The 27,406-nt window shown below is 35.3% G+C and overlaps 1 protein-coding gene across 2 annotated transcripts; it reads right to left on the bottom strand.

Annotated features, from left to right (window-relative positions):
- Nucleotides 1-3,206: 3,206 nt before the first annotated feature.
- On the bottom strand, nt 3,207-27,406 carry LOC120330646 (uncharacterized). 2 transcript variants are annotated; one of them, XM_039397522.2, is made up of 29 exons: nt 27,014-27,406; nt 26,434-26,550; nt 24,613-24,766; nt 23,880-24,022; nt 22,977-23,045; nt 21,544-21,648; nt 20,825-21,472; nt 19,900-20,047; nt 18,858-19,145; nt 18,468-18,646; nt 17,756-17,840; nt 17,169-17,390; nt 16,358-16,586; nt 15,813-15,952; nt 15,099-15,238; nt 14,486-14,644; nt 14,057-14,108; nt 13,112-13,692; nt 12,511-12,596; nt 11,834-12,073; nt 11,186-11,297; nt 11,005-11,067; nt 10,313-10,429; nt 9,749-9,925; nt 8,824-8,991; nt 8,260-8,337; nt 4,345-4,393; nt 3,973-4,088; nt 3,207-3,514 (listed from the first exon to the last, which is right to left on the bottom strand). In XM_039397522.2, the coding sequence occupies exons 1-29, from the start codon at nt 27,260-27,262 to the stop codon at nt 3,371-3,373; spliced, it is 5,058 nt and encodes a 1,685-aa protein (XP_039253456.2). In that variant the 5' UTR covers nt 27,263-27,406; the 3' UTR covers nt 3,207-3,370. The 2 variants fall into 2 exon arrangements, with proteins under 2 accessions (XP_039253456.2, XP_077969536.1); XM_078113410.1 differs by lacking the exons at nt 26,434-26,550; nt 27,014-27,406 and having other exon boundaries at nt 23,880-24,024; nt 24,614-24,753.

Raw genomic sequence — 27,406 nt, 5'->3', positions numbered from 1 at the left:
TGCTTACTTTGCTTAATGATTAGTCCAGCCCTGGGATAACCTTCATCCTAAACATATATATTGATTAACTTTCCAGCGCTTGCATCATACTCACGCTATATCAGGACAACACAAAAGGTGTCTACTACACAACTTCGCTGGCTTGACTACCACGTTGACATCCTCGATAATAGGATTTGTCATCAAATCGTGGAATATAACTTTATATATTTCTTTCCCAAAACGAAATGAAGACCTGCTAGCAGAGACACTTTCCAATTTCCAAAGAAATCGCACGCACTCTGTACCATGTAGAACATACTAGAGGCAAAAAAACTTGGACTCTTTTATGCATCTTTGTCCGAAGCAAGGTCGCAATTCTCAAACTTCATGTAGCCCCGGAGATGGCAATCAGGAGCGATAGCCTCCGCACAATACGGCAGATCCAGCAGAACAAACAAATATGTTTCAGAAAAAGAGGAGAACAGTTACGGCACAGCATATACGTTACACACCTGGTCGAAGTCATATTTTGTCGATTTGATACTGTTGCAAACCAACCTTATTTATAACTCTATACTATGACTATAATTAATAAAAAATGAAAAACCGCTGCGAAGGCATTGGCTCAGAATAAGAATGTTTCATTGATAAGCGCACAGGAGTCTATAATCATCTAAGGACGAAAGGAAGAGATCCGAGGTCATTCAAGGTTTCACAGAAATGGTCGCAATGACAACGCCTGGGCATTTTCACTGGTTCGTTTATTTAGACATCAATGTGGTAACAATAATTGCAGACCGCTATCGGATGACGAAGAAATTTTTTTCCCTCATTCGATGACTACGGCTAATTTTCCAGAATAACATGTATCAACTTTTTTAATTCCAAATACGAGTTTTGGGTAGCTCAGCTGATCTTAATTGAAATGGCTTGTCGACATTAGCTTTGGTGGTTTATATCCACTGCTGCCAAAGCTCGCACTCCAGTGACAGAGTGGAGTGTGACGCCAACGATGCGGAATGAGTTGCTTCGATCTTTGCGATGCAAATCGCCAACTCGGAGTTAACGTTGAGTCGCCTGAACGATTGTACGCTCGAGGTTATTAATATTGACGATAAACAGTCAAACAGTTCTATGCGCTGGCATATATATGCGACCTGAAATGTGTTCTTGCTTGAAGCGGCGTCCGCATATCATCACACTTTTTAAAAAAATATACATTCTATTTTTTTTTAATTAGGAACGATAACAACCTTGGGCCAGGACGTTTCGTGTTGAATAACTTCCAGAATAACTGAAAGCAAATAATAAGATCTCAAAAGTTTGGTTACCGATTTACTTTTTCATTCAAACCTAGAACTTCGAATATACCTGCCCAATCTTTTTGACAACGGAGAGACGTGCGTGACTGATGGGATTATGAGTCTCTGTTACATCGTTACTTATTAACAAAGAGCTTGACTGGATGACCTTACAAGAATTCTGATAACTGTCATAAAGGGTGAACTGCAGTGCAGCGAAGTTAAAATTACGACACCATCGCATATCATTCAGCACAATACCCACACAGTTCTATGTTTATTCGAATACGATGTCGAACGCATTTTACTGGTGAAAGCATAAACAAGCATTGTTGTAATCAGGTGACGATAACCTTAATAAACTTGCAACTCGGCGATCATACCATACACTCCAAGATACGTACCCTTTAAGAATTACAGTTCGTGATGTTGCAAATGAGAGATCCTGGCTATAAGCCATGTCGGAATCTGTACGATAACCGTGCGTTAGTCGCAATATCGCCTACCTACGAGGGAATCGAAAATAGCGTTGCAAAACAGCAGTTCCGAAAGTTGGCTTTTGCTAAAATAAAATATATATATTCCCGGATTAAGGTAAAGGTGCAACTTTACCGCGGGATCTACCTCAAGCTAGCACAACTAGGGTTATGTCAGGTAGGTCTACTGCAATAATTTGCATTGCATCAATCGATGTCAGGCCAAGTAGATACTGGAGACTGCACCTGGGTGAACGACATATGACGGTGCACCTCACGCGAATTACCGAGTTCTAAACCGCGATTTCCGCCAGGATACTGAAGCTGGTGATGCCGCAGCATAACCAATCATACCTGATACACTCCTATTAAGGACTGCTTCAACTGGAAATACTTCGAATAGGCCAGCTATTGTCACAACGGACTGTTGTTCAAAGCATAGTTTGCATCTTTTTCTCTTTTGACGTAGCCTACATCTGATAAAATCCGTAGTTGTAGAAGCGACAACTGCGATGTTGGCATTTTCTCCGGTGAGAAGTCAAAGAAAAGACTACTCTAGCTCCTTGGTAAACACTGAATTTGACCACTTGCGGTTCCTACTAAACCATCGGTGTTCCACGAAACATCTAAACCTCGCAATGTCGGCATTCTGGCTGACTGGGTAATATTCAATTGACGGCGGTCTGATTGCGCAACGAGATGCATATAAAGAAAATTATTTTGTACTCACAATAGATGACGTGCACGTTCGTGACACTAAGTAAAGCGGAAAGGTTTACGCTAAATTTCTATACAGTGCAGATTACGATTCATTTGAACACCTATTTCCCCGATTCACTCTGTCATGTTGTCGAGAAAAAACAGATTTGTGGTCAGATTCGTGCAGATGCGTAATATAAAAGTCCGCTACGATGACGTATACAGTAACAGAAAAAAATGGTTGGATAAAATTGAACTTGCGTCAACAGCTTTGTGTTGCCTATCTGACGAATTGACTTTTTATGCCATACTGGCGTGTCGCGATTCGCATTGAAAAAGTAGAATCATTTTACTGGGGGAAAAAAAAAGAGGCCTTAATGGATAAAAAGAAAGTCGCTATTCTATTTGAAAGCCAATCTCATTCCGCAGCTGAATATTTACTAGTACGACGGGAACCGCATCTTTATATTTCCTCTTTTCAGGAAATTTCGTCTTCTCTAAAAAGTGGGACAACACGTGTAATTTCGGCACAGCTCGTGTTCGACCATGGGTGTTAACATTGTTATCTTTATTGACCAAAAACATTCTTTCACATTTAACAATTTGGCACGACGCGACGAATCACGAAGCAATCGTGCGCAAGGCGATCACAAATCCGACGAGATGCAGAAAAATCGATCTTCTGAAATATCACCTCAAGAACGAATTGTCAAGAATACGTGGAAAATCCTAAATCTAGGAATGAATGTACACTGACGCTATTCAACTTTATTTAAAGCACAGCTACAATAAAAACATGAAAAAAATTTACAGATCATCATGACAATGTTTACTTGATAAGAACGCCAAGTTACTGTTTTCCTCATATTACTGCTTTAAAACTAATCAATGTGAACACTAATAACCATGATTTCATATAAATTTGGTTCGATTCAAGGCTTGATTAGCATGGGAATCACCATCCATCATACGGCTCCAGTCAGTGTTCCCTACAACAAATCCAACTTCTCTCATCCTGCGTTGGGCACTTTTCTCTTCAATATCTGCCCAACGAACCTAAGAAATTATTTAAATACATTAGTTGACAGGCAATTCAAAAATTATTGTTTCAAAGCTAACACACCTATCATGTGAGCTCTACAGTGACAGTTATTAGTAAAAATCCACAGAAACAAATACACCCCCATTCAATTCTATCACAATGCGGCATTCACCATAGTTACTGGTTTATGAAAAATCAGATTTGCAATAAAATACTAATAAACAAGGGGACCATTCGGTTAAACGCTCCAAATCGAGCTTTAATAAAGAGCAAGATGCCCAAAACAAAAAACAGTGCTTAAATGAAACAAAATCTAAAAAAAGCAAAAAACAGGTTTTACAAACCAGTCCAAAAACCTGGGAGCATGTCCAGAAAAAGTATTCCATCAATTCTCACGTCAACACAGATGCCTTTATAAAAGAATAGGTAGCCTATTTTATCATAATACTGGTACACATGATAATCAATTTACCCTTTTCTTCCCAGGAGCTGCAGTTCGTTGAACATAATCGTCTGTAACGCTGAGAAAGTCTGCCATATGCTGTTGGCTGGAAGTCGGCTTTTTCTTCTTTATACCATCCAGTTTATCTACAAGACGCAAACGGAGCGCAAAATATGAATTCTTGCCCTTGTACAAATACTCAAACAAAACGATGTAAGATCTATAGACTTTTATTCACAAATGTCAAAATATATTTTTATATCAGATTGATTCTTAAGACAAAGGCTATATTTTTAATACTTACCATATGATGCTCATCGGTTTGATTCAATCTGCAGCGTGCATCCTATCATTTCAGTTTAAGCTTAATAAGTGTTTTTATATTTTAGATAAAATACCTACCTAGGCGTTCATTTGTTTCCATGAGCTCCCACTTGCTTTGAGGAACTCCCTGCAGTGAATAGGAACAGCACAAATAGAATTAATTTTCTTTGGACTAATGTTCTTTTTTCATCAACTGGAAATTAGCTCAGAAAATAATATTAATTATGACGAGATGCAAAATATAAAATAAGGACTCGTACAATAAGAACAAAGCACAATTTTGGCTAAAAACGAAAATATTAATTCTATCTCCTGAATACATATGCCTAAAAAGCACAATTAAAAAAAAAACGGAATTAAGTATTTTATTCTGTTTTATTTATTCTAAAGGTATATAAATCAATTCAGGACAGTTTCAACTCTTTGATCTGTCAATTCTTAACTTTACAAAGCATTACTACTCAGCGTTGTTGCCTTGTTGGTAATGTTTAAGATCTGTGAATACCAAACACAGAGAGTACAAGAATAGTTTGAGATTATGGATCTGAGACCTTGGTCAATGAAGTCATTATAAAATTGTTCTTGCTCCCAAAATATACTTTTTACCTAAGTAGAGTTTAAGATAAAAGCTCCTATCAGCAATCGTTGGAGCGCCCTTTGCTGAGCTGCAGCCGTTTATGCCCAGTGAATATCTCCTGTGCGTTTTTAATGATTGCACCCACCATATTGATTTTGTTGTCAAAATGGTTTTCATCCTTGGAATTTCCAACGTAAGTCCCTCACCCTCGCATCAAATTTATAGAATAACGAAATCGAACACCCAATGTTATCAAACACCTATGACGACATGATTCCTGCTAGTCACTCGCACACATATTTCAGTTTTTTAAGACTCTTAGATGGCAAGACTTCTGCTGAAGTTATTCTTTTATTAAATTGACATTAATTGATAGTAGTTTTATAATACTCGTACTGATATTTTCATTATAATTATGTAGATAGTGAATAAAATGAGTTCGCAAGGATTATCCACTTCACAACTGCCAAATCCTATTTTCTATAAGTTATATGCGTCTTGAAATAAGTACAGCAATGACACTAAAACTTCTAGTCATGACTGTATCTACTGTACAAGTATTAGAAGCATCATAAAGTTACAACCTTAAATTTATCGTTACATTTTCACCTATGAAAAAATGTATTGTTCACACCAACTTAATTATAATTCTCTATAGTCTTTCACAAATTGCTTTTTCAAACAAGGAGCAAAACAGAAGATTGGCAGAATTTGTACAGTATGTGGATTTATTTATTGCATCCTATATAGTTGTTTGGTAGTCTATTTCTGCTTTTAATTATTTTTTTATTTACTTGTAATACAGAAAAACACATTTTGTAATTACATTGCTACAAAACAATAATTATTTGAGTCCTGTTTGTTTATTACCTCATCTAAGTAGTCTCAATGCATACAAGTGGAGGTAAATAATATTGCTGTTAAACATTGAACTGCCTCAAAGGTCTCACTCCCTTACAGGCAAATATCAAGCACATTATACTTTATCATTGATCTAAATAAGCACTCAATGTTAGAACAGTAACAATGATTAAAACTTGGATTAAATACTTATAGTAATAATTGAGACAAAGGGAATCTGAGAACTAGCCTAAAATTTGCAAAATATTTCAGTGCCACTTGGACTGTGACGATATTTTGACAAACAGTTACAGACACCGTACTTCCAAAAGTTTCTACCAAATAAAAATATTAATTTCCTATCTTGTATATCTACATACAAATAGATCATATCAGTTACAATTTAACTCGCCAAACATTAATTTCCTATCTTGTATATCTACATACAAATAGATCATTTCAGTTATAATTTAACTCGCCACTTTGCCTTTGAATGAGGCAAACTGTAAATGTTATCTAAATTACAGAGATTTTATCTGAACAATAGACTGTCATGCTCTTACTAAAAGCCTGATATTCTAATCACTGCTGAGTTATCATAATTCTAACTTCGGGTAAATAGGAAAAAAACTAGCCTATTGCAATGGTAGCAGTAAAAATATTGTGAAATTTGTGAGTTGAAATAGTGACTTACGGTATATCACAAATCCCATTAAAACATTGCTTAACATAATTTTCTTGTTGTAACATCTTGATGAAGACATAAATCTAATAGAATAGTTTTGGTTTGAGCAGTTTGTTGAACGAAATCTACCAGAGATAAAAAAAAAATAGGTACCTATATTGCACCCCTCACATGTTAAATATGTAGCCTAGCGTAGCGTCTCCTGGCAGGGAGTTGTTTCGAGTGAAAAAAGCAGCAAAAATGTAGAGATCCACTGGCCTAGTGCAAAGTACGTGCATTCAAAACATTATTGGAGTTAGAAATTACACATTTCAGATGCTAAACCTCAATGTTCATTCTGTGTGTGCTGATTTTGTGTCAGCAGAAAACGTAAATACCCAGTAAATAACATTGACTGATGCTGGATGCATCACTGGATATGAAAACTATTAATTCTTTCCTTAAACTCTCTTTTCAATTATACAAGGTAATATCTTTTTACTAATTTTTTTCATTTAGTCAAATCTAAACATTGGGTATAAATATTTTAAGATGAATCAAAGCCTTACCTATTACTTCTTTCTATAATAAAATATAGAAATTGACATTAATTGAAATTAGCTTAACAATTATCTGATATGCACCGAATAGGCCGTCTCATTGATTTTGCTCTCTCCCTGTCTGAATATATAAAAATCCTATCCCCATTTTGAATAGATTTCAGTGAAACATAAAAAACCTCCATCATTTTGGATTAACCGTTACAAACTTCTTCTAAGTTCCCTATCTGCCTGACGATCTGAATTGATATTTACAACAACAATCTATTCCCTAATGTGACTTTGGCCCTAGAAACTATCTTCCTCTTCCTCACCATTGTGTAGTTTTTGGTGCTCAATTTGGGAGTGTTTTGTAAGCTGGTGAAAAACTGCTTCTAGGAAAATTTGCCACAGAAAATTTCTCCGTATAGGAAAAATCACTGTATGAAAAATTGCCTTATTTAAAAAAGATTCGTTATTTAGGAGCATACCCTAACTCTATTAACCTAACTGTTTTTATCACAAATACTTGTTTTACAGCAAAATGTTCTTGCGATTTTTCTTATGTGGCGAGATTTCCTACAGCGAATTTTTAGGACACGGTTGAAACTGGTTTAAATGTTTATAAATAACATTTTGAGTCCAAATATTTAACTGCGTGGCTTTTAAATGTACGGTTAACTAATTTTTGCTTAGCTTGGCTTTTTTAGGACTTAAATTTATTGCAACAAAATAAAAACTCCACAAATAACAAAATGTTTGAACTTTTACTGATAAGCCAGTGTTACCGATGTAAACAAGGCAAGCTCAGAGAAACATCTACAGAGAACTCGCTTTAAAAGCTTCTATATTTCAGGCTATGTTGTTCAAGCTTCTCCTCCCTAACTTATCAAATTTTTTGCAAGAATCAATAAATATCTTAAACATTGGTCCAGCAATATACTAAATAATTTTTCTATCATTTACTACCAACCAAATACAAATTATGATTCACTTAATTATTTACAAAAATGAAATTTACCAAACATTTTTCACAATATTAAGATTTAAACATCCAAACGACATAGTATATCAACTATTTAAACCAGTGGTTCTCAAACTTTTTAAGCTGCCTTTTTAGAATTTGTCAAGTCTTACGCCCACCTCAAAAATACTGTTGAAAATACATGGATGGAATGTAAATATCCAAAATAAAGAAATGTAAATATCCAAAATAAGGCGGGCAAGATCAAATCCAACAAATATTTTCATTTTTAATCAGCTACACACCCTCACCGTTTGAGAACCTCTGATTTAAGCATATTAAATTTACTAAAGCCATCAGTACGGTCTCACATGAAACCTTAATTACAAACCATTCTCATAGACCTTACCGCCAGCTGTTCCGGTGTTAGTTTGTTTTTCTTCGAGTCTCCACTTTCTTCTTCATCAGATACATCACCCATCTCAACCTTCATTATAAAAACAAGAAAGCAATGCTCGAATATTGACATTAAGGTCATACATTGTTACATTTAAGGCTTCAACTGTCTACCGGAGCACCGAGTTTACTAAAAAGGTTGGCAGGCATGTTTGATGGCACTTATTCACATATTTCATAAATAAGTGTTCCCATGAATTAAAATAAAACAGCAAAATTTTGGGAGAAATATCAGACACCGCAGTAGATTTTCTAACAGCTTCCTCTCTACCATCTTTGGGTACTGAATATTTGAGATTATTTAATTCGCCCAAAGTCAACAAAATCTCAGCAAAATGGTCCACTTAAACTTCGAAAAAATGAATTGAATATTTGTCAAAATAGCAGACTGCAACATTGTTAGGATTCAAATGGGCACTAGATGTTATTAACTATTATGATCCTGCTGTCAGTGTAAACAGCCAAGATTATACAGATCTCACAGTGCAATATCCAATTTTACCCTAAGATATTATACCTCTTGTATCTCGGAATCCTGTAACATCTGTCTGACATCGAGTCGAATCATATGTGAAGGAGTTTCTTCCCAGTCGAACGCTAGTTTTTGTATTTCATCTAGTCGACGTTTGTGAATGTTTCGTTTTGCACAAACATGAACATCAGCAAGCAGTTCAGCAACATAAACCTTAGAATAAAACATTAGCTTAGTATAACTTCTGTAGTAGAACTACGAGTATTTGTTAGTTCAGAAAACAAATTATTCAGTTCTGCAGTAAATGTACTATATCACAAAAAAGTCTATGGCAGTGGTTCTCAAACTTTTTAAGCCGTGCCCCCTTTTATAGAATTTGTAAGGTCTCACGCCCCAATTATAAAATAACTAGCTAACAAAAGTAACAATAAGCTACAAATTAGAAATATTAAGCGAAAGTATGTTTTATACAAAAAAAAACGACTTTAAAGAACGTAAATACCGGAATGGAAAAATGTAAATATCTAAAATAAGGCTGGAAAGATCAAATCTAACAAATACTTTTATTTTTAATTAGCTCCACGCACCACTGGTCTACGCAATCGGTAAAATTTACACCAAACTACCACTCTAAACGCCAGCCATTTAAAAAACAGTCTGGCTCTAATTTCGATAGAAAACTTGTTTGACTCAAGATTGCGAGAAAAAAAAATTTCAACAACAAAAACGGAAATATGCAAGCCTTAAGTCAAATATCTCCTTGAAATCCCCAAACAACTTTATTCCTTTTCAGTTTCTGTCAGAAATTGTGAGTCCGATTATCACAAATAAATTACAATTCGGACCCCCACTTGAGGAGATTTAATAGCTGAGCTTGGCTTTGAGGGTTCGAAAATATGACTTCCGCTCAGAGCCTCAGACTCCAGAGTCCAAATATTGAATGAAGAAATAAAATTCCAGAAGGAATCACCTCAAAAACAGCTTTCTTTGCTGCTGTCCAGAATTCAGAAAAATGTGAAACTTTATCATTGATACTATCAACAATAACAAAATTGAAATATCCATCTTCAAGTGTCTTTTTAAAAGATTTTAACAAACTATCTCTGTACGATGGTTCCATGGCAGCTTCGTATTCATATTCATGAACCTGGCAGGAACAATATAATTTTTAGTATAGGCTAAAGATATTATTGAACACCAATGTTGGCCATTAAAAACAAACTAATATACGATAGCAAAAATAATAAAAAAAACTGACTATATCTGCAAATGAAAATTCATGATATTCTGATGTGAAAATAAAAATAAAGACAACAAATGGGGAGGTTGAAAACTAATGAGCAAGAAGAGATACCAAATTTGGAAATAAACTAATAAACTTTTTGTCAAGATATAATTCAAAGTTATTCGGCCACAATCCCAAGCACGAACCAACATCTGACCACTTGAGGAAGCAAGTCATTTAATTGTACAATTGATTATTAAGGAAAAGTCATCATTCATTTTGGAACGTTAACATATCATTATCTGTTACCTTTCGTTTCACTATTCTCCCAGTTTCAGAATCCTTCTCAAATTTTTCGTTCTCGACTAAGAAATAATCATCGAGACCAAGCACTCTTGGAGTGACACCTTTGGTAGTTTCAAGATCCTGTCCAACGAAATATATTAATTACAATGTGAATAATATAATGTAGAATGCAAAGCAATAACACACCTTAATTACCAAATGAGTAGTAGCTTAACTTTTTCTGAATTCATAATATATTATTGTCATCGTTCAGGTAAATTCAATTGAGCTATATTTCATAAAGTTTCAAACTATTCAAAACATTTCAGGCAGTTAACATATTGCAGCAATTAGAATTAACTACTGTGTTGGTATACTATCAGGTACGTACTTCAATTCTGAAGTAGAAAAACGATTGATTTATGAACTAATGTAGTTCTTTCTCTTAACACCACAATTTGAGTGTTCTCGAATGAAATAACAGCATATCCTAGTAATTCTATCCTAGTATTTGAAGTCTCTTTATTTTTTTTGCATTAGTAGGGACATTTTAAAAAAGTTGGCCAATATATTGAAAGCTTTTGACCAGTCTTTCCAAAAGCACTAGCATTTTATCTATCACTGGAAATTTGTACCGGGGTTTGTTTGGAACAAAAGGCACGAATGAACGTCATATGAAGCAGGTACAATCAGCTAGAAAAGTATATTCAGATTACCCTGATTAACTTTGCAATGTGTGTCTTTCCACTACCAGGCAAGCCTCGTAAAATGATGACAATCTAAAAGGAAAGTTCTATTAAAACATGACTACTCGAAAAGTTTAATAAAATCACGACTTGAAAAAAATAAAGTCTTAGATCGATTTTTAACTAATACAGATTTGATTAATGAAAATACTCGTTTTGGACGTCGCTGTCTCGCAGGATCATTTAACAAATCTTCAACACGAATCATTACAGGTTCAATCTTCATTGGCTTCGGCAATGCTTGTTTGAACCTGGCAGGCGACCTGAGTATTGATAAGGTAATGTATAACTTTCACGAAATAGTAAGAAAAGGAATTTAAAAATTAGGCACTGATATGAAAATTATTAAAGTCAGAATAGAAATGCATAGTTTTATAAACATTAGCAAAAATTTGATTTTATGTTAGACATCACATCAATATAAGCACCAACAAATCTGGATAATCATAAAAACCATGAAAACCAGTTTTTAAAAGTTGGTCATTGATGTGAAATCAAAAATATATCGCCAAAATATACATTATTCAGAATTAAGAGATTCAAAAAGTGGTAGATAATCTGAAAATTGTAGAGTTCTTTTTTATTCAAAAAACAAAAAAGGTTACGTGCAAGGTGTGACAGATTAAAAGAGTGAAAATCGAGGCACAAAAATTCAACCTTTTTCAACCAACAAATGAAATCTAGAATAAAACACAATGTATAATGCCACCCAGTTGAAACTTTTATCCAACTAATCAGGCTTTCTAATCATTAACAAAATGCTATATTTCTCCATTTTTCAACTTAATTATAAACATACATTGTTCGAACTGGATCTCCAGAAGGACTCGTAAATCTTCTGCGATCTCTGAATTCTGTTGGACGATGATCAGGCGATTTCGACCTCCTTTCATTCCTTCCTCCTCGGTCACGATCCGGATCTCTTCGTCGAGAATCATTTCTGGGAGGACTACGTGCTCTTGGTCTACCCGGATCTCGATCTCTCCCGCGATTTGTGTTTGGACTTCTACTTCGGCTTCTACTGCGAAAACGTCGGTCACTAGAAGAATTAAATGATGAAAAATATGCAAATGATTTTACTTTAAGAGATTATTGTGTTTAAAAACGATCACTTTTATTTACAAAAGATTCTAAAATAGTAAATGAGCCAGAATAAATAGCAACAATAATTATATTTGTGCTTATGAAATGGCGTCCCAAGTTATAATCTCATGTTGCCCAGCCTCCAGGGATAAGGGGGTAATACTGATTCTAGAATATACTGGTCCTTCCAAGATAAAGCACCAAATTACATAACCATGTCTGCTGGTGCAGAGCGTTGATCAGAGTAAAAAAGCATATAAACACATCAAATGAAAAAAAATTTAACCTAAAAAAGTTTTTATTTTATATTTCATTTTATGAATACAAACGGGAATTATGTCAACGGGATTATGTAAAAATCAAAAACAGTCATACAGAAACAAACAACTGCACCTTCTTGGTCTCTCTTCTTCAAAACGTCGTCTTGGTGGACTGCGAGAAGACGGCCGACCTTCAGCTCTCCATTCTTTTCGATCTCTCTGCAATGATCAAACGAAGGATCGTTAATCAATAAACAGAGAAAATATGAAAATTCTTTGACCTTCTTTCTAGACTTGACGTAACACTCAAACAGTGGGATAAAATGTTAACTAATTTACATTCAAAATATCATATTGGATGTTTCCACAAGCGTAAACAATTAATTTTCAACTCAAGAATAATTGTGAAAAAGGTAAATCAGATAACCCTGCCAATAGTGTTTTAGTTCAGCTGCAGTAGCCAAAAAGTCCTGAGAAACGTGATAGACTAATCTTTTAAAATCGACTGTCAGTCTTTTTTGATGAAAGCAGCTTTGGGACAAAATCTGAAGATATAAATCAGTTTGCATGTGCCTCCCCACAAAAATACTCTCAAAATAAGCTTTGAAAATTTCGCAATGGCAAAGTGTTGGAACAATTCTTTTTTGTCCAAGGATTGGGGAAACATCCGTTACCATGAATTGTACAATTTGAAAAGAGTCTTGAATGAAGTTATAAAACCCAAAATAGCTTACCCTGTCCCTCGACTTCCTTGGAGGAGTCTTCAAGCGTTGTTCCCTTTCATTTAAAATTCTCTCTCTCTCCATGAGTTCTCTTTCCATCTTTTGCAATCTCTCTAAACTTCTTTCTCTTTTACTTCTCTCAATTTCTCTCTCTCTTGAGTCCGCAATTTTATTCGCTGTGTCACGCCTTCGTTCCATGGACTCTTTTTCACGATCCAACATTTTCCTATGTCTTTCCATTGACTCTCTTTCTCTTACAACATCCTCTTCGACCACGAACGAACTGTTAGGATCAACGGGCGATCGCTGGCGTTCAAAAGGTGGGGGACCAGGAGGCCATCCTCGCTCCCGCATCATTTCAGGATCCATTCCTGGGGGTGGCAACCCACGTTCTCTCATACGCATTCGTTCGTCCATGCTAATTGGTGGAAAACGACGTCGTTCGTAGTCAAATGTATCGGGTGGTCTTCTATCGTAAGGGATATTTCTAAATTCGTCTCTTGTAGGAGAACGTCTCCAATTATCTCTATGTGGAGATGATCTTCTTTCACCGTCAAATTCATCCTTCTTATTACCATCGGTGTTCTTCAAACCTAAGAAAAATTTAAAAGTAAAACAATCATGCACAATACCAAACAATTCTTGTGATCATATACAGTTTTGTAGCAGAATTGTGGAAAATACTAAGTGTATAATGAAGTTTCAGGGATGTCTAATACGAATTGGAATTTTAATTGAATCGAAATTTAAACTCTTGATTGGAGCAATAAGTGAGAATTAGACAATTTGAGAAATTATCATTCCAAACAATAAACGCAGCATGGCTCACTTTCCTAAAACAGTAAAAAACTGAAAATCGACCAAATCCCTATTTATTTTAACTTTCCTGCATTTCTGCTCTTTCATTATTATAGTACTGGAAACTCGAAATCTTAAAGTTGTGTGACAAAAACTCACCGTGACTATAATCAATTGTTTCTACAATTTTCTGAGCTTGTAAAATAGGTCTCTGTAAACAAAGAACATATTTCAGTTAGAGTATAAAATTGGGTGGTATCATTCGATGAACATTGACAAAAAGTTGTCAAAAAGTTATTTAACATATTATGTTTGTATTAATTTCTCATAGAATACAAAGAATACATCTTTGGAATACGAAAAACATTAAAACACAAGATTATCTTATAATGAAAATTTATGCTGTTATATATAACTTTCTGACAAAAAACAGTTATTGGGTTTTCACAGGATTAAAATCTAAAATATTGATGTCTTTTTTTCCGCAGTTTTGGTTGTGATTATCTAAGACCCCACATCGCTGCTTCGAGTACACAAGTTAATACACAAACAGGTTGCATTCATGAAACAAATGAGGAAAATACTCACAGCAATATTTTTACGAAATTCAGCTTCCCGTCGAGCTAACTCAGCTTTTCTTCTAAGAGCTTCTCTATCTCGAAGTTCACGTAGAAGTAGTTCTTGCTCAAGGTACGGATCAAGCAAAGGATCTCTAATTCCTCCACGTTGTAACATCGGATCATATAACTGAAATATAAAATATGAATAATTGAAATGAATGACTTAATTATAATGAACTTCAGTTGTTCACTCATGCGACATATTAGGCAGTACACAAAATCAGCGGCGCTCCAGAAATATGTGTAACAATATGTAGGTAACTAATTTTATTCGCCTACTTCTCGTCGAGTTGTGTAAAGGGGCGGAAACCTATGGGCAGGGGGTAAATTCACTTGGCTAACACATACAGTCCCCGAACTTATAATAGAACTAAAATAAAGAAAATTGAAATAACCCTAACCTGGTACATACACTACGAGTACGATAGTACCAAATCAGCATAGCAGACAAGGTCGTTTTTTAGAAAAAATAGCCGCACAGAAATTGTTACAACAAAGCAAGTCTCTAGTTTGCGCGAAACCGCTTTTACAAAAATTATTCAATTGATCATTGAGAGAATTGAGAGACTAAGTAAACCTACATATTCTTGCAATAGTAAGTCCTCATCGCGTAAACCCAGGGACACAGGATCGAGGCCAGCAGCAACCAATTCAGCTTCGGTGAGAGGAGCATCAGTGGATAGTGATTTAGCAGCAGCAGAAGAACCTGCAGAATCAATCTCTGAAACAAGAATGTTTGAAATGAACAAAAAGTGCAGATTTAATTTTTTTATACAACATATTTATATGCTTTACATTCTGAATAAGGCTCTGCATGTGAAGTCACTGCTAAGTAAAGAGCTACCATAGTTTGTTTGAACTGACTCAGCATGGCCCAATCAATTTAAGCCCAAGTTGAGGTGATGAGCATGGGATTAGAACCCATAATTTTACCATGGGACGCCATTATAGTTAAGTATGTATAACGCCTTGAGCACTTGGTAGAGTTGGTACAATGATTTTTCGAGGTAATAGACAATTGTATTTTAATAAGAGCTATATAGGATTCCCTCAGTTTCATATAATCAAATATTATTTTGTTATGGACATAGTAAAATTCTATAAAAATAACTTTACATACACAAAGCTAAGTGAATGTTGAGCTAACTGAAAAAAAAACTACAGATGTAGACTTTGTTAAATGTTACTAGCATACAGCGCCTTTTAAGGTGAAGACGCATAAAATGTTGTGCAAAAAAATCTTTTATTATCATCTTGTTATACTTTACTTCTAAAATATAATTTTACATACAAACCTCTAGCAAGTCTGTTATAATGTTCCTCATAGGCAGTGTAAGCAGCTTCGTCAAAATTCATTTGTGAGTCGCTGTATTCTTCGTTCCTCCTGGCTGTCGGAGCTAATTCTGGTATCTTGGAACCCTCTTTATCTGGAGACCTACGGAAGAAATAAAAATGTTAGTTTTCAATGTTAATTATTTCTACACTAGGAACTGGTTACACCAGCGGTTCCCAACTTTTGCCAGACTATCAGGATGAAAACTCACGGCACACTTACAAGAAAAATGTACTAAATGTGTATTTTAGGCCTTTTAAAATTTAAAATTATGTAGCCCTAAAGAATAAAGACAAAGTTAATCATTCCATCATAAAGTTGTAAATGGTTTCAAAATTATCAAATTATCTTTTTCACATGTTACCACACAGTGATAAATTTCATTTTCTTACTGGTCGAAGCGAATATACCATGTATTGTTTTAATCTAAATATTACTTGAAAAATCCATAGCACCCAACATATTATGCTGCGTGTATTACACATGAAAATCATAATCTTCACTTACTCAGTTTTGACAGTATCTGATGGATTCTTGAAAGTCTTGACAGCAGACAATAAATTTTTTATATCTAAAGTACTCAATTCTTTCGCTTTTTGCATGATTGTTTCAGAGTTAATTGGTCCAGATGTAGAAGTAGTTGGTTGTGCATCATTATCAGTACCATCCTGTGGCTTGGTGGGCATTTCATTTCTGCTGCTGATTGAGTCATTGCTAGCACTCGGAATACCAGCCACTGAAAATATCAAATTATAAATACAAATAATGAAGAAAGAGAGAGAATTCATGGAACTTGATACAATTTCTATTATGGGATCAGTTCTAACCAGGTTTGTTTTACTTTGTTCTAAGTTTTCACTTCATTTATTACGTCTTTTTATGCCAACAATTACGGTAGTTGCATGAGGCACATCAAAGTTCTTTTACCCAATCTATTACTTTATGAACACTTTATATGTATTAGAATAAGAGAGATTGTCCTAAATCCTAATAATTTGTACTCTGATATAATATTTCAATTAACCAAATTTGAAACAGTTATATTGTAGCAGCAGCTTCAAATAAAAAAAAAATAGAAAACATAGATACAAGGTGGCTCAACACAAGACCTCAATCATTGGGAACATATTCTAGAAAGAACATAACTTTTGTGCAAAGCGTGACTTCTAGATTGCTGAAACTTTCGGGTACAAACATACAGAAGTTCAAGCGTTACAACGTTTTCTTCATTTTCGTAGAAGTAATCAAGAAATTGATGAGTTCTGATTTTTTTTTGGGCACTCTGCGCAACTTTAGAACTAAAATCTGGATAACTTACTTGCAGATAATCTTTTCATCAATCCCTCATTAAATTGTCCTTTTTCATTTATCAACTTATTAGCTGGCGTAATTTCATCACCAATTGATTCCCCAATGCTCCTACCTCGACCAGCGAAACCTCTACCCCTGCCCCGATTCGGTCCATAATCGCCACGACCCCTGCCACGGGCAGACCCTCTACCCGAAAATGATCCCCTGCCTCTGAGCAAGTGAGCCAAACCTGAACACAGAATTTTAATATATTTTTACTTCGCAAAAAATATACACTCATTAATTCCGCATAGCAACTGTTTACACTTTATTCTGCCTATCATATCATCGTGAAAAAGGTACTCACAAGGTATGTGAACCAAGATGGCGGACACCTGAACGTAGTATGTGTACCACGTTAAGTTCAGGCCATAATTTCTGTACAAATACTACGAAAGTCACTTGGCTAGTCCCCGGACTCGTAAGCCGTAATAGAACTAAAATAAGGAAAATTGGAATAAATTATGGCCTAACCATAACCTGGTACACATACTACGTTCCGGTGTCTGCCATCTTGGTTTACATTTTTCAGGAGTACCCCAAAAAAACACCAACCTCTACCAGATCTAGCTTGATTTTCAGAAGCAGGAGAACTTTCATATTCTTCCATATAATGTGAATAATCATCTTCAGGATTAATCTTCACAAACATAAAAAAAAAAATGAACAGATGAGCAAAGATTTTGAAATAAATTCATAAAATAATTAGGACAGAAAAGTCAATATCTAGGGACGATTCCACGTTCCAGGGTGTAATGAATGGCAATCCAAACTGAAAAAATTTTTATTCTTTAAAAAAATATCAGTGGCTGTACAGAGCCTTGTTCGAAGTGACAAACATGAATGATCACTGTATTAAATAAAAAAAAAAACATTACATGGAATTGCACCATTCTATGAAAACATAAATAGCTTAGAATGCTGAATGCATGGTCATTGGTGGTAGAAAAAGACACAAGCCGTATTTTCCTTGAAATTTGGCGCTTCAGGAGTATGTGTACCAATATAGAAGTAACTAATTTTGTTTGCCTACTTTACATCAAGTTGTGAAGTTGTGTGAAGGGACAGAAACCTATAGGCAGGGGGATATTCACTTGACTAACACAAGCAGTCCCAGAACTCGTAATAATCAGAATAAAATTATGGCTTAACCCTAACCTGGTACACATACTACATGAGTATCGAATTTTCCAGTTACTTAAGCTTTTCATTGATTAAGTACATAAATACAATCAAGCTTTCTTGTAAAAACTTTTTGTAATACTACCTTTGATGTATTATTGTCAGTTGTGAAAGATAGTGCATCTTCTTGATTGGTTTTAGCATCATGCATTGTAAATGTATCTAAACGATTCGTTGTCTTATTACGTTTGCTGGCTCCAAAGCTCATTGGTACCATATTTCTTGTGACTTTATAATCTGCTGTCTCTGTGCCACGCCCTCTCCCTGAAGTTGGAACAAAATTTGACAAGTTGAATTTTAAAGATTCTCTATGAAAACTGTCGAACTTAAAAATGGACATAAGGCACTATCTAAACTAAAATAGTATAGCTATGAAAACTAGACGATAAGATGACCCCTGGTCCATAATCAAAGAAGATTTGTTCGTAAAAAGTGTGACATAAAGTAGTTTGATTTAACTGCGGTCTTACTTTACCTCTGCCTCTCTTGTTATTATCTTTATTTTGCAATCTTGAAGGTCCAGGCGTTCCATCCTCTACTTGTTCATTAAAATTTTCATCGCCTTGAAAAAAGTTATTTGAATCGAAAGTGTCTTCATCGAAACCAGAGTTGGCTGTAATATTTCTGTTCTGACTATTGAATCCCTCATTGTCATAATACTGTTCTTCATTTCCAATATCTTCTTCATTATATGATGTCATGTCTGGACGACCATATCTGGGCGGCCTCGGTCCTCTTGGTCCAGGTAAACGTGCCTGGTGACCTAAACGTAAAGAAACTTATTAAACGAAAGACTCGAAGCCTAAATCGAAATTTGAAAAGTCTGATCAATTTTTTTGTAAAATAATAAGATACCAAGACTTTTATTCGTTTGTATTTTTAGAGTCTCATTTGCCATGTGAGAGAAGTCGATTCCTGGCCAATACAAGTTGATAATACCCCCATTTGCTGGGACATCGAAATAGAATTTATTTGAGATAGCTGAAAAACTTATTTGACTGAAGTTTTATGAGTCAACATAATACAATGGATAGCCCTTGGACTTCTAATCCTTAGGTTCAGGTTCCTATCCCAGCGAAGTCGGTTTTCATGGTTTGAGCACTTTTTGCATTCAAATTATGATAGTTTTACAAGGTATCGGACCAGGAGCGTAGCCATGGAAGGGGGGGGTTGAGGGTCGGGACCACCATTCAATATGTAAAAAAAGCATTTCTCTGTATTATAAATAGCAATTTTTGTTGCTTGAAACGCTTTTAAGACACTCAAGAGTAAGACTCTTGGAAACCCATGTTTCCAGCTTCGGCCAGACACGCAAGATGTTACAGTCTAACTTGGCAATTAGAAATTTCAGAACCACCCTGTGAAATTTCTTGTCTACGCCTCTGTTTTGTTTATTAATTAAGAACAACGAAAAAAATTTCTACTCCTGTGAATGTGAATCTTCAATGTTATCACATGCACATCAACTGTCAAAACACAGTTGTTACTAATACCAAATCTTCAACAAAATAAAATACCTGAGAATCTGGGTCTTGGTCCTCTGAATCTTGCATCATTTGAAAAACCAGGCCGTAATTGTCTTGGTCCATCAAATCGATTTCCTCCCATCCCACGGCCTCTCTGACCAAACCCAGGCCTGAAACCAGGTCGAGGACCTCTCATTCCCTAAAGAAAATATATCCGATAGTTAATTACTAAAAATATGTGTCGCATCATAACCCCACACACCGGGAAAAATAATGCTATAATTTGACAAATCAGCTCGCTAGTCAGCATATCTCGCTAAACTAAACATCTTGCCATCACACCACTTATCACCACAGGGTCAATCAATACCTGTGGCTATAGAGTACAATGATAGGTTAAAGTCATTGGACGTCTCTCGCTGTTGTGAGCGTTGTTCATGTAATAACCAAGCAGGAGTCCAAGACCAATTGAAGAATAAACTTTGGTAAATAAATTTTGGAATAAAATATGGCTTTGGTCAGCCATGTGATTAATAAGCTGTTCCATTCAAAATAAGAGAAAATCCAAATGCTAAGACAAAATGATTAGTATAACTTAAATATTGTAAGTTAGAATATAGATACAGAATTTCTTCATTTCAATCAGGGTGTACCAACTAGATAAGTGGTAGATGGGATCGTAGACAATTTTTTGAGGAGGAATGGAGATAATTAAAAATTTTGTTTGATATAATCTTGCCTGCCTTATTGAATATTTACATTTCTTTATTGCTTACATCACCTTATCGCCTTACTATTTGTTATTTGTAGCCTATTGTTAACTAGTTATTTTAGAGGCGGGGTGCGTAACTTGGCAAATTCTAAAAGGGGGCATGGCCTAAAAGTTTGAGAACTACTGAACCAGATTGCTTGTAAAAAGCTTGTAAGCAGTTCAGAAAATGAAGCGATGATTATTGACTACCTTCATCTATTTTACCTGGTTTTGATGCATTTGAGTGTCAAATTCATTATTTTCCTCTTCAAAATATTCTTCTTCAGATGGGGGTGGTGGAGGGGCGCGGTTTCGAAATCGTGGAGCACCTGAATTAGCTGAGAATTGACCTTTTCGACCCATATCACTTCCAAACCGGGGTCTTTGCCCACGATTTTCATTATATGCCCCAGGAGTTTCAAATCTGGGAGTAGGATTTTGAAATGAACTATTGTCCATAGCACCAGGTGCTGAAAACCGAGGCCCTTGTTTAGTGGCCATATTGGTTTGATTATTTTCGAAGCGTTGTCCTTCAAACCGCTGGTTATTGCCAAATTGTTGGTTATTATCATAACCAAAATCTTGATTTCCACTTTGATTAAAGTCAAGTCGTGGTCTCTGCTCCATTGCACCAAAAGATCGGTTGAATTTTTGTTGATTCTGATCCATCCATTGTCTTGGGACTTGCTGTTGTTGAAATGGATATCTGGGATTTTGTTCCGAAATTTGTTGTCCTGGTATATTAGGTGCAGACTTCGGTTGTGCTGATAAGTTTTTCTGCTGCTCCAAACTATTAATTTGAGCTCTTATTGATGCTAAATTATCGTCGAATTGTTTTTTCTGATCAGACATTTGCTTCTGCCAGGTCATCCACTGAAATACAAAAACAACGAGATAGGTTATTTAAATTACAACAATTCAGCGACAAAAAAGTTTAGAATTACCTGGTTTTCGTACTGTGCGAATTGTTCTTTATTAGGATGAGCTTTATGTTTATCCTTCCAATCCTCAAACTGCTTTCTCCATTCTCCATATTGCCGTTCAAATGTCTAAAGAATATTTCTCACGGATGTCGCAAACATGGTTACATTAATTAGTCACATACCATATTGGCATGTTTTGATACAAAATTTTATCATCTTTCTAACGCTACTATTCGGAAAGAAACACTAACTAACAAAACCGACAAGCCATTGAAGTTTTTGCTATGAGGTGGAATACTTATGTTGAAAAAAATATGAATACAGAAAATACACAACATATATGTTCAACAGTGCAGTGCAATAGCGTATTAAAGTGTGCCATGACAGCAGTAACGACTAAATACAAATTCATAAAGAAGCCATAATAGGTAGGCTATGCGGTACAATGAGCGTCAATTCGCGGCGTAACTAGGTTGTGCAAACGATGCATCTATAGGGTATTTCTTAGATACTATCGTGCCGCAGCAGCCAAAAAAAAACAGGCCTACGAAGCTAGGAAGTAAAGATGAGAAACCATGTTGAGTTTACCATAAGCTCGCATTGAGTTTTTTTTCTACCATTAATACAGAAACTATGAAGTAGACATTATGTTTAGTGTTATCAATAATCAATTGTATTTCCAGTATTGATTTGACACACTAAAATGCTATAAAATTATACATGTTCAAGATACCTTATTGCCCTATTTAAAGTAATTTCCAAGTAGTTTTACATTCATAGCATTTTTTCAGTAGGTTTTTCAGCACATTGCAAAGTACGAGATTCTACGAAGAAAATTCATGCAATGGCAATATACTTGTTAAGTCGTCATAATTAACAGCCTTATTCCGAAATTGCATATTTTTTAGAGCTCCAGAAGGATCTACTCAATGTCAGAAAAACTCAGAATTATTGAAGATTCCCTATTTCAATATCACAAGCACAGCACTTTGACCCAGTATAGTGATTAAAATTCTCCTAGTGCACAGATCTGCATTTCAATTCCTTCTAAACTCCTATGTAGCCTAATACCATTATGTTTTATAGTAAATGTAAATGCGCAATATGTCACCAGCGTAAGCAGAAAAATTTTAACACAGTGATACAAAGAGCAAAATACTGGTAGTAAGCAGGAACAGACCATTCCTATATTCCATTGGCTATGTGAAATATACATCACAAACCAACTGACAACATAACTTGATGCCAGTACTCAAAAAACAATATAAAATTGCCACTGAATGAGTCAAAAGTAAAAAAGATAGTATTTAATACCAGCATTCATTAGGATTAAGTGTGAAGGAAAATCGGATAACCTTAGAAACAAGAACAATGACTCCGAAGTAGTATAATAAATTTTCTTACAGTATGCCTTATTTCTGGTAAGCCAACAGAAAATACCATTTTTTTTTTACCAGAACTTGTTGTTTAATATTTTCCTCTTCTTGTTTAGCTTTCATCAGATCTTGTTCAACATCACCAGTCTAGAAAAATCATGCAAAAATACAACAGTTAAATATAATGAATATGCACAGAACATTTTGAACAATAATGACCTTTGCTCAAAAACAAGAAGTGAAAGTATAGATTCAAATTTAAAGCAATGACAACATTACTACAAGTTGTGCTTCCTATATGCAGCCAGTTGGAGTTGTAGACTTCAGGGATAAGGAGGTCAAGAATCAAGTCATTCAGACGGTACTAGGATATTAAATTATTAGGTAGCCCTATTGGAGAGCAAGCGCTTTCTGGTTTGGATGCATACAGAGCAATAGCCACAAGGATGCTTGAACAAGACTGAAAGAGAAGGCTCAATAAGAAAAACGAGATGCCTTTCTACGAAATAAACAGTATATTTGTATATATAATATATATATATATATATGAAACAGTGTCGTAGAAACATTAAATTTAATCATTATCATGGAAATTACCTAATACCTAGTGGGGGTTCGAACCCCAGAAATATATCCTATGATACTATACCGAATTGGGTACAAAGCTTAAACAATTATATTGCCAAACCTGAAAATTTTCCGAAGAATTCTAGACAACTCTACAACAGTTAGCCCTTTTTTACACCATTCACTAACCGTCAGTCTTATATACATAATTAAAATAGTGAATATGGAGGGAGCTGACTCTGATGACCGTATGGTCGTATCGATCCCCTGCCTATATCGAAACACTTTGCGTACATTGTTGTAAGAATTTTTATTGTTGCAATGCTTGTTTTTCCTGGTTGACGAAAAATAATCTCTCTCTCACAGATAGGAAATACAGAATGAATTACTGTTAGTGATGGCTACTAGTGTTACCTGTTGCATAGGAGGTTGGGGTCTCATAGGTGAAGGAGCGGAGACTGAAGGTGCAGGAACAATAGCTGGTCTAGATGATTGAAGAATGCTTTGTGATGAAGTTGATATCACTTGTTCATTGTGAATTGCATTATTGTTTTGCACTAAAACAAACACGTATGGTGTAATACACACTTGGATATGAAAATTTAAAAAATTGATGGTGTCGATTTCTAATAATAGTATATCTTAGGGAGAGAAAAACTATTAATAAGATCAGTTTTCTGTCCAAGTTATGTACAGGGATAAGTAAACCAGTTGTTCTTTTAAGATGCATGATCTTCATTCTCATTTCGAGAGTGGTTAGGCTAGTTAGATCATGTAAGAGGGTATGCATCTACAAAAATCCAATTTTGTTTGAAATAGTTAAACAGCTTTGCCACACAAAAGTACTGATAGCTATATTTAAGCCAGTGTATCTCAGCTTCTTCTAATTTAACAGAGAAGTCAATTTTCGGGGTAACATACAATGAAATTTTTCTTCTAACAACTATTATTAACATTGTTTGCCTTGTGAAAAAGTTGAAATGCAAATTAAGTTTAGTAACCTTTTTTATAAATAATTCAGCTTTTCCAAACAAGCCCTCGTAAAACTGACAGTCCATATATAACATTTATTTGAAGTGAAATGTTAAACCAGTCTTCAACTCAGATTTGGACTATTGAGAAATGGGATAGATATAAAATAAATCACCTTTTTTCTCCTTATTAATAAGTTGCAGTTTGTGTTGCCAACATTCAATCTGCTGACTTGTATTCATACTTTGAAACCATTTTTCACCAGATAATCGTTCCAATTCATTTCTATGATGCATATTTTGCAAATTCCGCATTTCAGATTCCCACCACTGAAATTAAAATCATCAAACTGTTATAATAATATCCTCTAAGGCAGTGGTTCTTAAAGTATGGGTCGCGACCCAAACATGGGTCGCGGAAGGTTTAAAAATGGGTCGCGACAAGGTCGTCAATGCAAGGGCAATCTGAGAGGAGAAGGACGAATTTTCAGCTTTCCCAATGTTTCAATTTAGCTTCTAAACTCTGGTATTTAAAAATAATGAAATAAAAAATTTTATTCACGGTAAGAACAGTCTTGAGCTCATTGTTACATCACAATTCTGATATGCCAGTCACGTGTATTATTTTTATGGTATCGGTAACCATGCACGTCGCTTGTCGATGTGTTGACCGCATGGAATGTCGTCTTAGTGGATTAAAATAAACAAAAATGGGTGTCTTTTTGGTAATGAAAATTGTAATAGACGACGCAATGAAAAAGCTCGCTTCTCGACATTAGATTATTCAATATCTAGAGAAAATGTGACTTCATCTCGAGGCACCATTTACCGCGAACGAAGCAGTGCGTGCACATGTGACGAGTAAAAAGTTGTATATTGCGAGAGATACGGAAGGCCAGCTAGGATGTCGTGTTTGCGACGGACAGCGGACGCCTTTTCTGCTACAATTAGCGACAAGGAACTTGTGCGAGCGAGGATATTTGGCACTGACGGTTATCAAAACTAAGCTCGCAATCGCTTCGATACCCGTGACAACTTACGTATTGCGTTAAGTAAAATAGAGCTGTGTATTGAAGATATAATGAAAAAGGAAATTTCAGTTTCATCAATCTCACTGAGTCAATGGACTGTTTCTAATAAATAGTTGTCTGTATTTGAGTCAAACTGTACTAACATTAAAAACACATTTTGCGTTTTTTAGGATTGGGTCGCGAGTATTCATAAAACTCAGATTTGGGTCGCGCTCGAAAAAGTTTAAGAACCACTGCTCTAAGGTCTAAGCATCTTGTCTTTTTCATAGACTTCATGTCAGTGGTGTGCAAACTATAATACAGAAGGGCCAGATAAAAATATCTGGGTAAAACCACGAGCCGCATTTTTATTTAACATAGGTTCTCTAGTAGTTGCAGCTTGCAGGTACAAAAATTTTGGTTATTGCTTGATATGCGCTGTTCGCTTCGCTCAAGCTAGCTGTAAGGGCATTATAATAGGCACGAATAAAAAAAATTGAACGGTATAGCCTCATAGGCATGGAACTACTTGCACATACCAAATTAAACTAAATTGAAAACTTGTTTCGTTAGCCACATAATTTTCCTCTGTGGGACGCACTTGGCCCGTGGGACGCAAGTTGCACAATACTTCTGTATGTCAGTAAGATTGACCATGGAGTACTTTTACATCCCATGTTTTGAACTTGATTGTTATGGCAACTTTCCTGAATTTTCATCCAATGTGTTAGTTTTTTATACATTGTCGAAGAACCCGAATTATCCTATTTGTTTCAAAATTCTTCTCTATAACTCTCTCTGTGTTCATAATTCTAGTCTAAACTCGTTGCCTGTCCAGCAATATATTAGGCAAATATTGCAAAGAAAAAAGCATAATGTGTTTGAATGGGCCATTTTCTAGTTAACTAGTAATTCAACTAGCAGTGAGTGAGTGACTAAATTCCCAAATTACTAAAACTATTCTAGGTGATATAAAGAAAGCCTTACCTTCTGCTCAGCAGCAGGGGGAGCTGGAGGGGGTTCGTCATTGGGTAATGGAGCAGGTGGTGATGGAGGAGGAGGTTCTGATGGCTCTGGTGGTTTGTCTGCAATTCCCATCATCATCTAAAAATACAAGTTGATTAGGTAATTAGATTAATTACTAGTCATTACAATGGCATATTGTATTAATTAATACTTGTATGCCAATGGAATACAAAAATACAGAAAAAAAATACAGCTGGTAATTCTCTCAAAATGTGAAACAAAAACATAGTTAAGCACAAAATATACATAAAATGGCACTGATTTAAGTATACAATGAATTTTCCATGAGTGGTGAGATGAGCTGCCAATACGGTCAAGCTTTTTATTAACAAGAAATGCAAAAACATGACGATAAATTGATCAGCAGAGCATCAAAATTTCTCTATACGGGTATGTCAAAATTCACATTGCAATTTTGACATAAAGAACCTCCCTCTCTACAATACAGACAAATTTAGCACAAAAACAGAATATTTATAATATCATTAGTTTTGTTTTTATTCGAATCAAATCTTTGAAACATCTACCATAAGCAACTCACTTGTGGGTTTTGCATTCCAAAATGTCCCATCATAGGATGAGAATACATTTGTTGTTGATGCATCATATGCTGTTGATTCCAATCAAAGGATGGAGCTTGTTGATTGTGCATCATCATTGTATGGGGATTCATTTGTTGGTGGTGACTATACTGTTGCTGCTGATTCTGACCCATATGATTGTGCCTCATTTGCCCTTGGACATCAGCAACTTTTGCTTGTCGTATTTGGTTCCACCCCATCGGCATCATATTGCTATATTTATATTAATACGCTTGCAATATTATCCAGTGTTTTATAGATTTGTTTTAAAGCATCCTTAGCAAACACATTCAAAGTTTATAATGATAGTCCGTCCGTTAGTCCAAAAATCAATACAACAAATTGATTATGGA

Source organism: Styela clava, chromosome 6 (genome assembly GCF_964204865.1).
Source record: "Styela clava chromosome 6, kaStyClav1.hap1.2, whole genome shotgun sequence".
Lineage (NCBI taxonomy): Eukaryota > Metazoa > Chordata > Ascidiacea > Stolidobranchia > Styelidae > Styela > Styela clava.
The sequence above is the reverse complement of the archived record's forward strand: the minus strand, read 5'-3'. Positions and strand labels throughout refer to the sequence as shown.